At 35.3% G+C, this 15,212-nt stretch overlaps 1 protein-coding gene across 11 annotated transcripts in view; it reads left to right on the top strand.

Annotated features, from left to right (window-relative positions):
• Positions 1 to 15,212, top strand: part of dab1 (Dab, reelin signal transducer, homolog 1) — a 418,200-nt gene that overhangs the window by 360,671 nt on the left and 42,317 nt on the right. For 6 of the 11 annotated variants that reach the window (XM_031899802.1, XM_031899801.1, XM_018092907.2 and 3 more), the window contains 3 exons: positions 8,263 to 8,394; positions 12,777 to 12,896; positions 13,417 to 13,455. In XM_031899802.1, the coding sequence (XP_031755662.1) occupies positions 8,263 to 8,394; positions 12,777 to 12,896; positions 13,417 to 13,455 (291 nt within the window). The remainder of the gene's footprint in view (positions 1 to 8,262; positions 8,395 to 12,776; positions 12,897 to 13,416; positions 13,456 to 15,212) is intronic. The other 5 variants (XM_031899803.1, XM_031899805.1, XM_031899807.1 and 2 more) reach the window with 1 other exon arrangement.

The raw sequence follows: 15,212 nt of genomic DNA on the forward strand, positions 1-15,212 counted from the left end.
GAAGGGCATTTCCTCTACGTTGCTTCAAATGGAAGCTCCGTTCCTCTAATCTAAAGGGGTGACCTCTGGTGGATTGATCATTTTTATGGGAAAGAATAACATCCCCTATCTGCCTATAATCTCCTCTAATCTACTTGTACAGAGTAATCATGTACCCTCGCAAGTGCCTTTTTTCTAGATAAAATAACCCCAAGGCGAGGCAACTTCGGCGATTTGCGGAAATCGCCTGCGCAGCGTGTGCCATCCCACCGGCGACTTACATTTTCACCAGTGGGATGGTAGTTCGGGGAGATTAGTCGCCCGTGACAAGGGAGGTTTGTCGCGGGCGACTAATCTCCCCGTGTGCCAGACTCCCCGTGTGCCAGAGCCCTTACTAAACAAAATTGCAGGTGGTGATTGTCTGTGGTGACAAGATGGAATTTGCCGTTGGATTTTTTTTGGAATCTGAAGAAGAGAATCAAGTATGTGTTCACCCTAGAGTGATGCATCCTCCAGTTTTCAGGGAAATTGTCATTTTCAGAACGGTAGTTCTGCATCCTCCAGTTTTCAGGGAAATTGTCATTTTCAGAACGGTAGTTTTAATATCACGTGCTACGAAATAACGCATACATATATTGCATGCTTTAAAATATCGCTTAAAATTATGTCATCGCAACATAAATAACGACAATAAAATTGCTTCTTAATTTAGACAAGTGTCTTTTTTGTGAATCGATCGTTAATTCTCCAAATATAAGAAGTGATAATATTTTTAAGGCATGCTAAAAATAACACTCGTTTTTTGGCCTTTAGCGAATCGGCAAAGCCATTAAGAACATATGCAGCATACCAGTTGCTGAGCAAAAGGACAAGAACATCAGTGTCATAAACTGGAAACACGGGAAAAAAAAGGCATGGTGGAGACAAGGAGCCAAAGAGTATAAAAATAATGAAATACCAAGGTGAATGGGTGTAGAAAAATAGAATAGCTCATTGATGAAAATAAGGGTAATTTGCGAAGTGCAATTTTCGGGCACAAAGTGCCATGTTTATTACCTATAAAACAGAATATTTTTTTTACGTTTTTTGCCCTTAACAACTGTGATCATCTTTCTTTGACCTAAAGTCTGATGCTTTTTATTAGCTGAAGCTGTGGTGGATTCCTATTATAGACCAACACTGGTTAAAGCAAAATATTTACTGTGCCACCTAATTTACAGTTTGATGTAGATATTTTCTTTAGAAAACAGCTCATATAAAGTTTATTGTAATGAGCTGGCTAGAAAATAATATATAGCAGAACACCTTGTACCCTGTTTAAGCAGGGCAGAAAGCTTCAAAATCTTTTTACATAGAACCAGCTCCTAAATTAGGTCACTTTAAGATTTTCTGGATGAAAACATAGCCCCCAGTGATTACAGATGCTCGATATTTTAGACTCTGCCAATTTCACTCTAAGTCAAAACAATGGCTCTGGGCTAGAAAAGGAAATTTGATTCAACATGAAGAGATGACAATTTCAAGACAAGTCTGGAAGTGGATTTGAAACCAAAGAACAAGCCAACAAAGTAATCTCTCAATGAACTCAATAGGACAGAAAATTAGTTGATTGAAAGTGCAGCATTATTTATATGTGATATATATCTATATTTGGTACAGTAAATTCTGTCTTAATTATACATTTATGTACATTATGATGTAAAATAATTAAGAAGCTTGTATAAAAGCATACTATCATTAGAATATGTTCACTTTCTAATATTCAGTTTCACTTAGCATATAAGGTTTATAACAGAATGTATATATGTATTACTTACATGTAAATAATATAAAACAAGCATTATTATGTGAATATGTCATATACAAATCTGCACTTGTAATTTTCCAAATGAAATGATATCTACTGCAAAATGTTTTAAGTAGTATCATACAATAAGGGGAAGATTTACTAATCCACGAACGCTCAATCGGCGTATTTTCAGAGACTTTTTCGTACCTGCATGACCTTTCCATATTTTTCGCAACTTTTTCGTACTTTGTGACAAAATTTGTGCAACAAAATCGTATTGTCGCACTAAGTAGGAAAGTTTCGGATTCATTCAAACTTCGGTATCGTGACTTTCCTTGGGCCAGGTTGGAGCTGTAGAGTGCCATTGAGTCCTATGGGAGACTTTCCTTGGGCCAGGTTGGAGCTGCAGAGTGCCATTGAGTCCTATGGGAGACTTTCCTTGGGCCGGGTTGGAGCTGCAGAGTGCCATTGAGTCCTATGGGAGGCTTCCGAAATCATGCACAGAAGGATCAAAATCAGAAAGGTTTTCCTGCATTTTACAATCATTCGGATGCGAAAATTTCATGACTTTCGGATAGCCAATAAGATATTATCGTGACTAATACGATTTTTTCGTAAGCATATTCGTGATATTTGTGATCTTAAGAAATTATCGTATCCAATCCGAATTTATCCCATTCGGGATTCCAACTGGCGTTTTCATGAATGTGCCCCTAAGTGTGCTGTCATAGTTGTATGTATATGTATGTATATTTGTATTTATATAGCATTACTTACTGTATGTATACAGCAGAACAATAAATAACAAACATGGAGTCACTACAATAACAGATACAAATAAATGCAGAGTACAATAATAAATACAAATAAATACAGTACAAATAAGTACAAATAAGTACAGCTGGATTGACAAGAACTAAGGGGCACCTAAAAGCTGCTGAACTTTTTATTGTTTAAGAAAGCCCCCTCCAGGGAAAAAACGTCAACTTATGAGGTATTTTTGGTCGATACTCCTCATGAGTTCCTTAAAGTAGAGTTTCCTTTATGACTGGTTGAGTCTCTGGCTCAGGCAATCATAAATCTGGACCTAAATAAAATAGAATTGTTACAAACAATATATAAAACCTATGCAACCTATTAAAGTATGTCGCTCTATAAACAGATTTTTGTTTTAATAGAATATGTATGACTTTTATGTATTGCTGCTCTGTTATAACAATTGAATCTCATTCATTAAAAATAACAGGATTGGTATATTACAAAAGCAAGTAAACTCATGCTGAAATATCATACTGGCATGAAAGCACTAAGGAACAATAACTTTTCCCAAATGTATTTAATCATTTTTTAAATATTATTATTATTACTGTTCTCTGCATGAAATATTGTTTTTTTCACTAATAAAACTCTTTGTATATTGGTGATTAGGTACCTTTAATTTGATGCTTGGTGAATGGTGCTTTAAAAAAAAAGTAATTGTCATTATGTACAAGATTTAGTATCTACGGTAAGCTTATAAAAAGCATGACCATCGATCTTATTCCTGTGCTTAGAATGTGCCTGACGCTGTAGATCACATGCAAGAAGAGCAGTTGGCAACCATTCAAAGCATTTAACCTGGAAAGTGCAAATTCAATCAAAATATCATCTTTTCCTAAGCAATTTTATAGTCTAAATACCAAAGCCCTTTCTTTTTAAGAAGATGCGGCTAACATACTGTATAGTTGATGAATTAATCTGTAACAGTGAAAGGCCAAAATAAAGACATCTAACCTTCAATACAGTGATACATTTTACAGGGGTTTTTCACTTTTCCACCTTTGTGACACTGAGTCCTCTAGATGTGTGAAACATTCATACATCTTGTGTATTAAGAAATAATAGGTATTTCAGGTATAGTCTGTTGTGTAATACACAGCCCCACTGTTTGCTCTAACAGCATAGTATTCTGTAGATGAAAGTAAAGGTTTGTGGACTTATAAATGAAAGATGGCTATCAAGCAATGGAGCACCATTGTTCTCCATGTAAAATATGTCTTATAACTAATTTCATCATCCTTATGAGCAGTGAAGACAGCAACACATATTATAAAGGGTTAGTAGCTATAAATGGAATCACTGAACAGATGTCAGACCTGAACTACTTTTCTACAGGAAAGTTAATGCGCTTGACTGTAGGAGATTTTCTTTTAGAACTGTCTCAGATATTAAACCATGGAATTCTGTAAGATGAGAGCTTTTGTTGTCAAGTTCTTTAGAATATGAATTCCCCTCATTTCTCTAAGAAAGCAATTATGCGGTAGGTGATAGCTTTTAATTGGGAAATGCTCAAACACTCTTGACAAACTTTGCATGGTTGAACCACTTTTCTCTGTTCACAGTTAGATAGGGATTTTTAATACAGGCCAGAATGAATGTATTGAATGTGAATACAAGATATCTGTCAAATACAGAAAGCTATTCTCCTAGACATGCTTATCTCAGTGGTTCCATATTACCGCTGCATAAATTCACATCAAATATTTCTTGGGCGCTTAGAACCAAAATAAATAATGTGATAAATACTACAAATGAGTATTACTACTGAAGAGAAAAAGAAGTGACTCACAGTTTTTCATCACAAGTTGCCATAGTACACATATACAGAGGAAATAAAAATTACTTATAGAAAGCTTTTAATTATGATTTACACATTATCACTGGCTCATTGTTTTGGTAGTGTATTATATAAGATATAAGGGTATAAGATTTATAGTATTACTCTAGTCTTACATGTATTACATGTTTAAGAATTTATATATACTGTATATATATATACATACATACATACATACAGTATATCTATCATCTAGCCTGTCATTCAATAGAATGCATAGGAAGCCCTTAATTTGTTTCCTGGTGCAACTGTTGACATTTATAACATTGTATGCCACAAGAAAGAGGGGAAAAACAATAAACAGACAGGGCCCTCTTCTTTAGACAGGGGTGGAAACTGAATGTATCCTGGGTATTAATTTTCTTTTTGACTTTCTATAATTTACTAAAGATAACTGGTCAAGGATTGGTGTGAGTAATTCTACTACAGTAATTCTATAGCAAACTATCCATTAACTGCTATGGATATTGTTTCCTTCATCCAATAACATAAAACCACAGCCACTCCACTTTTATGTGTATTGCCTTGTACTGGTAGCTGAAAAACTAAAGCCTAGTAGTAGCTGACATATTATGATTCATATGTTGGGTTCTGGTAATACAATGTATATACCCACATCATATGACCCAAACTTGACTTACAAATGAAATTAAATGATCCCCACAGGTACAACTAGAAAAGGAGAAGAAGCATTTCAAACATTGAACTTAGACACTGATTTATTAACCTCTAATTATAAATAATAAAAAAAATGTCAACAATGTACAAGGTATTATCTATCCGTTTAAAGTGGACCTGTCACCCAGACATAAAAAGCTGTATAATAAAAGTCCTTTTCAAATTAAACATGAAACCCAAAATATTTTTTTTATTACCACATCCATACCCATTATAAAAGCATTTTAGAATCCCAGCTGTCAATCATATAATGCCTGTCCCGCCTCTATGCCTTAGGCATAGAGGTGGGGCAGACAGTTACTTTCACTTTCAATTCAGAACTTCTTAGATGTTGCTGCTCTCCTCACATTCCCCCTCCCTCCTCATCATCTAATTGTGTAACCAGTGCATGGACATGAGCATCAGGTCCCCCCATACTGGCACAGAAACAAGATTTTGGCAGGATGCAATGCCTGCTTTGATAACAGTGTCCACAAAATGGCCCCTGCCTGCTTGCTGCAATTGTGAATTCCAAGGCCAAAGAAAATAAGATTAAAATAATTTATACAGTGTAAGTAAAGTTTATTTTGCTTGCCAAACACAATAGAAAACAATTTTAAATTATTTCTTAAGGTGACAGGTCCGCTTTAAAACAATACCAAAATTTTCAGGTTCTTTAATCCTTTGTGACTATTTTCCAAACCATATGAACAGCTGAAGTCAGGGTAAGGGAGTGGAGGCATTTTATGAAGTCCAATTAAAATATGTATAAACTTTTATGATGGACATTTTATGTAGGCTATTACATTCAGAGGCAAGGGATTGCAACAGATCCATAGCTTGTTGAACATTGTGTAATCTTGTCTTACAAGTCCTCCCTCCCCTGGGATGGAAAGTAAGATTAGCATGCAATGAAAGGATGCTTTGAGCTCAAGACTCAGTAGTTCATTTTATTTGCTCTTTACAGGCAATTGACCAAGACTATATAGTAAGGTGCATATCACACTGTTATGATAAATATGTAATATCAGTCCTTGGCAATTGGATAGTTCTTTAATACTACGTAATTCTAAAAAGTAATTGTTCAGAAAGCTAAGCTGTCCGACACCTAGGGGCACATTTACTAATCCACAAACGTCCGAAAAGCGTCCGAATGTGTTTTTTTCGTAATGATCGGTATTTTGCGACTTTTTCAACATGAAAAAGTCGCAACAATTCGCAAAAGTCGTAATGGCTATGCAAAAGTCGCGAGATTTCACGAAAGTCATAATGGCTATGAAAAAGTCGCCACAATTCACAAAAGTTGCGACAATTCACGCAAGTCGTAACGGCTACGAAAAAGTCACGACGGTGACGAAAAAATCGCAAAAAATAAGAAAAATTTTCATTTCCAATCCGATTTTTTCCCATTCGGGATTCGGATTCGTGGATTAGTAAATCAGCCCCCTAGTATTGCTTGTAAAACCAGTTTGCAGGCAAGTGGACCGCATATGAACAGCAGCCTTAAAAAGTCTAGGTATTTTGTGTCCATATGAATGATATGTGGCAGTCATTTTCATTTTCACAGTCATTCTTTGCATTAGGTCATACTTTTCCTTAACAAAAGCTGCCAACAAGCAAGCTGGTAAACTTTAATCTTTATATAAAATGTATATTATTATACAAATATATAAGAAATAATCCTTATTAATAAAGATGGTTGACATTACGCCGAACAACTCCTCAGCATCTGTGACTGCAAATTCACAAGAAGCAACAATGACACTACCATCAGTCTTACTTCCCTAAGTATTTCATATATGCATGATTTAATGTCAGATACAGGCTGTAAATATGGATATTATTCTTGACATGAACAATTACAATGCTTCTTCTTTTGATAAACAGATTTAGATAACTGTTTGGGAACTGAATGGCATGAATTTGGCTTACTTTCTCTCAGATTTTCTGGGCTCTACTTTAGAATACTTAAACATTATTAAATAGATCAAACATGCTGTGAAATATGAGCAATACCGCTTTTGAAAGGAACAATAATGTATAAGTTTTAACTGTTCCCAGGTACAACCTAATAGAATAATTTTCTTAAAGGCACTGACACAAGAAAAGTATATACAAACATAGGTTTTGTTGTGTTGTTTCTGCAACTGCAGTTTTGTTAGAGTAAATGGAAATGTTTAATTCAGCCAAAATGTAGAATAATGGACTTAAATTAAACCCTTCTCTTCTAATAATGACTTATGTATTAGACAAAACTTTCTTCTTTTCATTAAAATGCCTTGCAAGTATTTGGTTTTGGCAAGATGAAACCATTGTCTTCTTTAAATGAAAGGCCTGTACACATATGGGACCCATCATCCAAAATGCTCGGGACCAGGGGTTTTCTGCATAAGGGTTTTTTTTCCATACCTTAACTCTACTAAAAAATCATTTAAACATTAATTAAACCCAATAGGATTGTTTTACCTCCAGTAATATTAATTAGTTGGGATTAAGTACAAGGTACAGTTTTATTATTACAGAGAAAAAGAAAAACATTTTAAAAATTTGGATTATTTAATTAAAATGGAGTCTGTGGGAGATGGCCTTCCCATAATCTGGAGCTTTCTGAATAATGAGTTGCCACATAACAGATCCCATACCTGTTTTGAGGATTTTTTTTCCAGCTTAAAAATGAGTAGCAAGGACATCAGTTGTGATGTTACCACAGATCCCCATGTGACTTGCCTTCCACAGTCAGTAGTAGAAAAGCTTGCACGTTGAGGAATAAGACAAATGTGGTTAAGCTAATCAAAATATGTTGATTTTTGCTTAGAAATGCAAAGGTGACTTGTATTGTGAGCTAATATAGGTTGATCTATAAAGGCTTTGATATTTTGATGGTACTGAAAAATAATGGTATATGGAACACTGACAAACTTTATTTGCCCTTTTTCAAAACTATGCCCTTAGAAGGTTCATGGTTGCTTTATAACTTCACTGGCTAATTCTTTAACATGCAATGAAATCAGTTGAACCAAGTTAACTCTGCATATACGGTAAGTCTATACCAGCTGTGGATTAGCTTGTATGTTAATGTAATGGATTTTGGAACCTGGTAGAACCTTGTAGAAATAATTCATTTCCATTCAGTTCAAGCAAACAGAGTTTGAACCAATTGGGTTTTTTTTTATGTTTTTAGATAATGCATCACCATCACGCAGTCCATGAAATCTCGTACATTGCAAAGGACATTACTGATCATCGGGCGTTTGGATATGTGTGTGGGAAGGAGGGAAATCATAGATTTGTGGCAATAAAGACAGCGCAAGCTGTAAGTATACAATTTAATACTGTACATATATTATAGAGTTCACTGTAAAGTAATGGAAGTTTAATTTTATATTTTAACAAAGGGCCAAAAACATTCTATATATTAAATTATTTACCAGATAATTTTAGAATATGCATGTGCCATATTTACATGAACATATTATGCTTAAAATGATCTTTCTGCTGTCAAAAGTCTTCAGTGAATTGCTCTTTTAAAAGGAATAAATTGTGAATTCTGATAAAAATTCTCAGTCCTTCAGTTTAAAGAAATCAAATTATGCCCAGGGCTCTATTCACACTTCAGCATTTTATGAGATCAGGCAAATCCAGTTGACACGTATGATGGGTCTGTTCACAAATGTTGATGTGTCCAACCCTTACCCTTTCTAAGTGAGGAAACATCCTGAAAGCACAAGCAATGTGTAATCCCACTATGATTTTACTATTTGTATGGATTTTAATATATGTATGGGAACAGCACAACTTAGAATCCTGCTGGTATATATAAATGGGTTTTGAACAGTATATTGGACTACTGTCCTGCCCCACCAGATTCCCACCTCTTCCACTTCAGCCTTAAACTTGCATGCAAGGACTCTCCTGCTCAACTGTAAGGGCTCTGGCACACGGGGAGATTAGTCGCCCGCGACAAATCTCCCTGTTCGCGGGCGACTAATCTCCCCTAGTTGCCATCAGAGAGCCATCAGTTGCCATCCCACCGGCGAACATGTAAGTCGCCAGTGGGATGGCACACGCGGCGGCGCGATTTCGGCAAATCGCCGAAAATGCCTCGCGAGGCAACTTCGGCGATTTGCCGAAATCGCCTGTGCGGCGTGTACCATCCCACTGCCGACTTACATGTTCGCCGGTGGGATGGTAGTTCGGGGAGATTAGTCGCCCGTGACAAGGGAGATTTGTCGTGGGCGACTAATCTCCCCGTGTGCCAGAGCCCTAAGAGAGAACCTCTCCTCCCATGTTAAATCTTTATCATGGCCCCCTGTCAAACAAAGGTTAATCTTTCTGCTAAAATCCTTCAGTCCTCGGTAACTCACAACGACTTTGTATTTGTCTCTTTCACACAACCCTCATTTACTGTCATTTTATATGGCAAGCCTTCTTTCAGTTGGTTTTGAACTGAATGGTTATTATTATTATATCATTCTAAAAGCTGCATAACATTTATGTATGTATGTATGTATGTATATCTTGATTTATAAAGCGCTACTTATGTACACATCGCTGTACAGTAGAATACATTAATACAAACAGGGGGTTACTAAGATAATAATAGACACATACACAGTATAACAATAAATACAAATAAATACAAGGTACAGTTGCAATAAGTTAAGAGTCAAAGACACAAGAGGATGGAGGTCCCTGCCCCTTAGAGATTACAATCTAGATTGTATTGTATCTGTATTGTAATATTGTATTAATTATATTTAATTAATAAAATGCAATACACTGCTTTTTGCTCTATAAATGCAGCATATTATGTTTAGCAAATGCAACAAGACATTAATAACCCATATGTTAACAGTAAATACTGCATGGCTACAAGAAATACAAAATGTAAAATGGAAGATTTATGAAAATTTGAATTCGAGAATCCTCACTGATTCCCAGCAGTCTGAATTTTACAACATTTATTTATTATGTTTTCCTGACAGTCAGGAAAGTGTTTTAAAGGACATGTCAACCCCAAAAATATTTTTTTGCCTAATAAAAGAAATCATAATTTCAAGCAATGTTCCAATATGAATTTATTAAACATATTTAATGCTTTAAACATTATTAGTAAATGTAATTGCTATTGAAAGCAGCATTTGCTAAATTCCTGGTTGTTACTGTTTAAACAATGTTGCAAATGCCAGTCTCCCCCAGCAAGTCAGGTCTGTCAGTCTGCTGCCTTGTGTTACATTGGTTCAAATGCCAGAGCCACCAGGGCAGGGAATAGAGAAGGACAGGCAAACACCCTTCTAATAGCAATTATATACACAAATAACTCAAAAACCATTGCTAATTTGTAATGAATGTATATCGCAAAGTTACTTAGAATTATGTTTTCTTTTATTAGGCGAAAAATTATATTTTGGGTCGACTTGTCCTTTAATTTACTGGCACATTTATTAACGCCGTTTGGCTTTTTTAAATGTCCCAATGCATCAGAACTTATTTAAATGTTTTAAACAGCCGGATGTCATTTTCTTGTATCGGATGGTAGGGTTTAATCATAGCACTGAGCTATAACAGTTGTTTGATACCCTAAATTCCTAAACAGTGTGAGCATTCTGTAAAAATTAAGGAAATGGGGGGGGGGGGGGGGGGTACCTAAAGATTTTCCATTTTACTAAGGGGGTTATTTATTGTTTTTTTACAATTAATGTTTTCTTTAGTCCAAAAAACTATTCATTTGATTTATGATTTAAAAAGCTTGAATTTATGATATTCATAAAGCAAAAAAAAAAAGTGTGAAAGTCTTGAATGTAAAACTTCAGCATCTGAAAGCTTGCAAGGTCACGTAGAAGTCAGTGAGAGCTGTCCTAGAGAAAATGTAACCTATACAGCCAGTTCTAGTTTTTTGAGTTTTTCCAATTTGAAAATTTGAGGTATTTTCTATTATTCGATTGCATTTTTAAAAAATTCAAGGTTATTTGATGTAAAAATAATATGAAAATTACACAGATAGGAATTTTTATAAATAACACCCAATGAATCACGAGAAATCAAAAGAGAACAAGTGGTGATAAAAGTGCCCCTATGTGTTGTACAGGCATACAGCAAAAACTCTTCCTACTTATACTTCAAAAGAGAAATTATTTTTAGTCTACTGTTATCCTTTTTTATTCTGAGCGATAATAAATTATATATCCATAACCATGCCTAAATATGCATTATTTGTCTTTTTCTCCCATCTCAGCACATTTTGTGCCAGTATGCTTTATTATGATCAACAGTTCCATGCAAACTAGACTTCTTTCTGTAGAGGAAATTGCTTAAAAATGACAGCTCTGCTTTATTATATTACCATACTAAAATAGTGTTACCAGGAATAATGCTTTTGGATTTTATTTTCTTAAAGGTCAGAGCTGGAAGAGTTCATTTCAAATATCCATCTATTTAAAGCCTCTGCAATTACTTATATACTTTAAGATGCCTTTATCACCACTCATCTTCTGAGCTCTGCTTATTCTAATGAATATATCTAGAGAGAAAGGAAGTTAAGACATTGGTCTGTATATGGGGCCACAATAATTCTTTTTCCTGACTGAAATCCATTCAGAATCATGCATATTTTTGTGAGACTGCGAGTTAAATAGTTGGTTAAGGACACAGTTAGCCCATTTACATACTAGGCAGTGTAAACTGGTTTCCTTAATTTAAAAAAAAAAGATCCCATTAGGCTCATTGTTATTGCAGTCTATTTAAAACATTAATAAGTAAACAATTATAAAAGAAAAAGATACAAAAATAACTTTTTTTGGGAATAGGTGGACTGGTTTCCAAAACACATCTGTCCAATTATGTGTTAGTAGTAAGTAGTAAGTAAAACATAAAATTAACACATTGTTATATTGTCTGTGCTGAGCAAGAGATGAGGAGAATAAGCAGTTAGGCTAATATCATATGAGGCTGTTTCTCTGTCTTCGTAAAAACCCAGCTGATACGCACTCATTCGCTCCTTGCGATAAGTGCACTGACATGAACTGGCTTAGTCTGTATAAACATGGATTGTATTTCAAGGTATAAATGTGAATTATACATTTTCACACTAAAATTGCATCTTGTGTGTGCACACAGGCCAGGGCAGCAGAGAAACAGCCTCATGTGATTTTAACCCTAGAGATGCTGTAGGTTGTCCCTAGAGTCAGTGGAGCTAATAAACTAATGACCAATGATCAATTCGCTTTGATTGGTTAAGTGTAGAATTTAAGACAAATGCCTTTTGTAGTTTTACTTGCCTAAGTTTTACCCTAAACTGAAATGCTGGTCCTTCCCATACACTTTTGTGGTATGGCTAAAATATGAGTTATAACTTTACAGCAAGCAAAATGTACTATTATTCGGTCTGTGCAGACTTTCTAGATTATATTACACTGTGTTTGACTCCTAGAGCACATTTCACTGGTATAAGTCAAGAAAGTTTTTCCAAGTATATTCATCTCAAGCCCCCATGGAAGCTGTGTTTTCATACCTTACCTCTTGATTAATCACCATCTCATGAAAGTTTGATTTACATGCAAAATCTAGCATTTCAGTAAGCACATGATAATATTTAAGATTCAACTCTTATTTACAATAACATTCTTCCTCTTTCAAAGGCATTTAAGATGAAAATCTTACCGGGAACTAATTTCAAATATTGTCCTTCAATTGTAGGCAGAGCCAGTCATTTTGGATTTGAGAGATTTATTTCAGCTTATCTATGAGCTGAAGCAGAGGGAAGAAATTGAGAAAAAGGCACAAAAAGATAAGCAATGTGAACAAGCTGTATATCAGGTATCTATTCAGCCTTGGCTTTGGTTTTTGGAAATGTCAACAGGCAAACTGATCAACCTTGGAAAAATATATTTTAGTTTATATGTGAAACCAAAGGAGTTGTATTGCAAAGTCCATTGAAGATACAAAATGGTTTAAAACTTACTCAGCTTTTGGGATTTGGGATTCAGTTTGGAAAGATGTTTTTATATAGGCCAATAGACCATATATAGTTTGCATTTCTCCATACAATATTACATTTAGTACTAGGTGTAATATACAGTACGCTCACATAACTTTGTGTTATTGACAGTTCACTGTAGGATATACCTAATCTCTTGCCCTAAAACTGTTGTTGTACTATAAAAACCATCAACAATGTCTTGTAATTCTGGGAGATGTAGTATACCAACAATCGAAGGGCACATTTCAACTTTATAATATAATACTAAATGTGGTGAAACATCAGACACCTCACTCCCTAATTGTAGAGTTCATACCTTTTTGCTTTGTGTCCCTTTCCCTGCTTACCTTACTTCAGACAATTTTGGAAGAAGATGTAGAAGATCCTGTTTACCAGGTAACATCTCCATCCATAGACCACCCATAAACTAGACTCATTTCATTATGTCTTATAGCATTCAGCAAAACTAATGTTATTTAATAAACCATCATATTTTGTAGTGCTATAGAGATGAGGTAGGAAGCCTAATTTATAAAGAATCAAATTAGCAATCTTTACTACTTTACACACTTTGCCAATTACTATTGATTAGAATTTCATATTTTCAAAGCTTCAAAACCATATCAGAGTCATTGCTGATAGATAGATAGATAGATAGATAGATAGATAGATAGATAGATAGATAGATGGATAGACAGACAGAAAGAAAACAGAAGAAAAACATTAATTGATTGGAAATAAATTTTGCCATTTCCCAAATTTATTGGTGAAGCAAAACAGGGCAGTTTAGCTCATCACTAGTAATAAGAACTTAAGCACCTTGTCATTCCACATGAAGAGCATTATCCTCATGTTTTAAATAAATAGTTCTACAAAATAAAGTGTTTCTGCAAATGTGTATACATACATGTAAAAAAAAAAAATTTTTTTGGTTGCTTTTAGTGATCACCAATTTTTTTTTAACCAGGCATGGTTTTGTGGGGAAATTCCAAATTTCAGATGAGCCCCCAAGAAGGGCGAAACCGGTCTGTAGTTGGGAATCTGATCAGCTATTGTCCTGGCTTCAGCTTCAAACCCAGTGGGTGAGCTTTAGCCTATAGGATAAACCCATGTAAATGGGATTTTTTTAAGAGTTTGGAGTTCACTCCCAGAATTCCTTTTGTTAACATTAGGTGAAAAAATTTGCTGAAAAGTAGCGCATAAGAAAATGCTGCATGTACAGAAAAAAAGAGCATATAAAACAGTTCTGCTCTTAAAAAAAAGTTGCGCAGGAAAGGTGGCCATACACAGGCCGATTCTAGCTGCCGATATTGGTCCCTTAGATTCGGCAGCTAATAAACCTGTGTATGGGCACCAACGACGGGCCTGCCCGACCAAAATCTGGCCTGAAATTGTCCAGATATCGATCGATGCGGTCCCCGAACCGACTTTGCGTATACCCGTCGTTATAATTCGATAGTTTAATACCGAATTAGCCTGGATTCTCCCCATATCACCCACCCGTAGGAGGGGGGATATTGGGAGAAGATCTGCTCGCTTAGCGACATCGCCAAGCAAGCTGATCTAAAGGTGAATGCCCACCTTAACAGTGAAAAAAAAATGGCAATTGACTTTAATGCATTTGGAGTGAGAAAAAAAGTTGTGCACATAAAAAACACACATCACACGGCAGCTGCAAAAAATGCCTATTGACTTTAATGCATCTTGAAAATTTTTTACTGTTACGCAGATTTTTCAGAAGTTTTGCGAATTTTCCAGTAAAGCAAAATGCACAGATACGCTTGTTACTAGTTGCTTTGTAAACTTATTAGCTTAGACTCAAATATAGACAATGCTTATACCACCTTGCACAAACATACATGTTCTATACACTTTTTAAAAATACAGTCAAATATATTTACATGGGAAACAATAAGGGGCTGATTTACTTACCCACGAACGGGTCGAATGGAGTCCGATTGCGTTTTTTTCGTAATGATCGGTACTTTGCGATTTTTTCGTATGTTTTGCGTTTTTTTCGGATTCTTTACGAATTTTTCGGATCCAATACGATTTTTGCGTAAAAACGCGAGTTTTCCTATCCATTACGAAAGTTGCGTAAAAAGTTGCGCATTTTGCGTAGCGTTAAAACTTACGCGAAAAGTTGCGCATTT

The sequence above is a fragment of the Xenopus tropicalis genome, chromosome 4 (genome assembly GCF_000004195.4).
Source record: "Xenopus tropicalis strain Nigerian chromosome 4, UCB_Xtro_10.0, whole genome shotgun sequence".
Lineage (NCBI taxonomy): Eukaryota > Metazoa > Chordata > Amphibia > Anura > Pipidae > Xenopus > Xenopus tropicalis.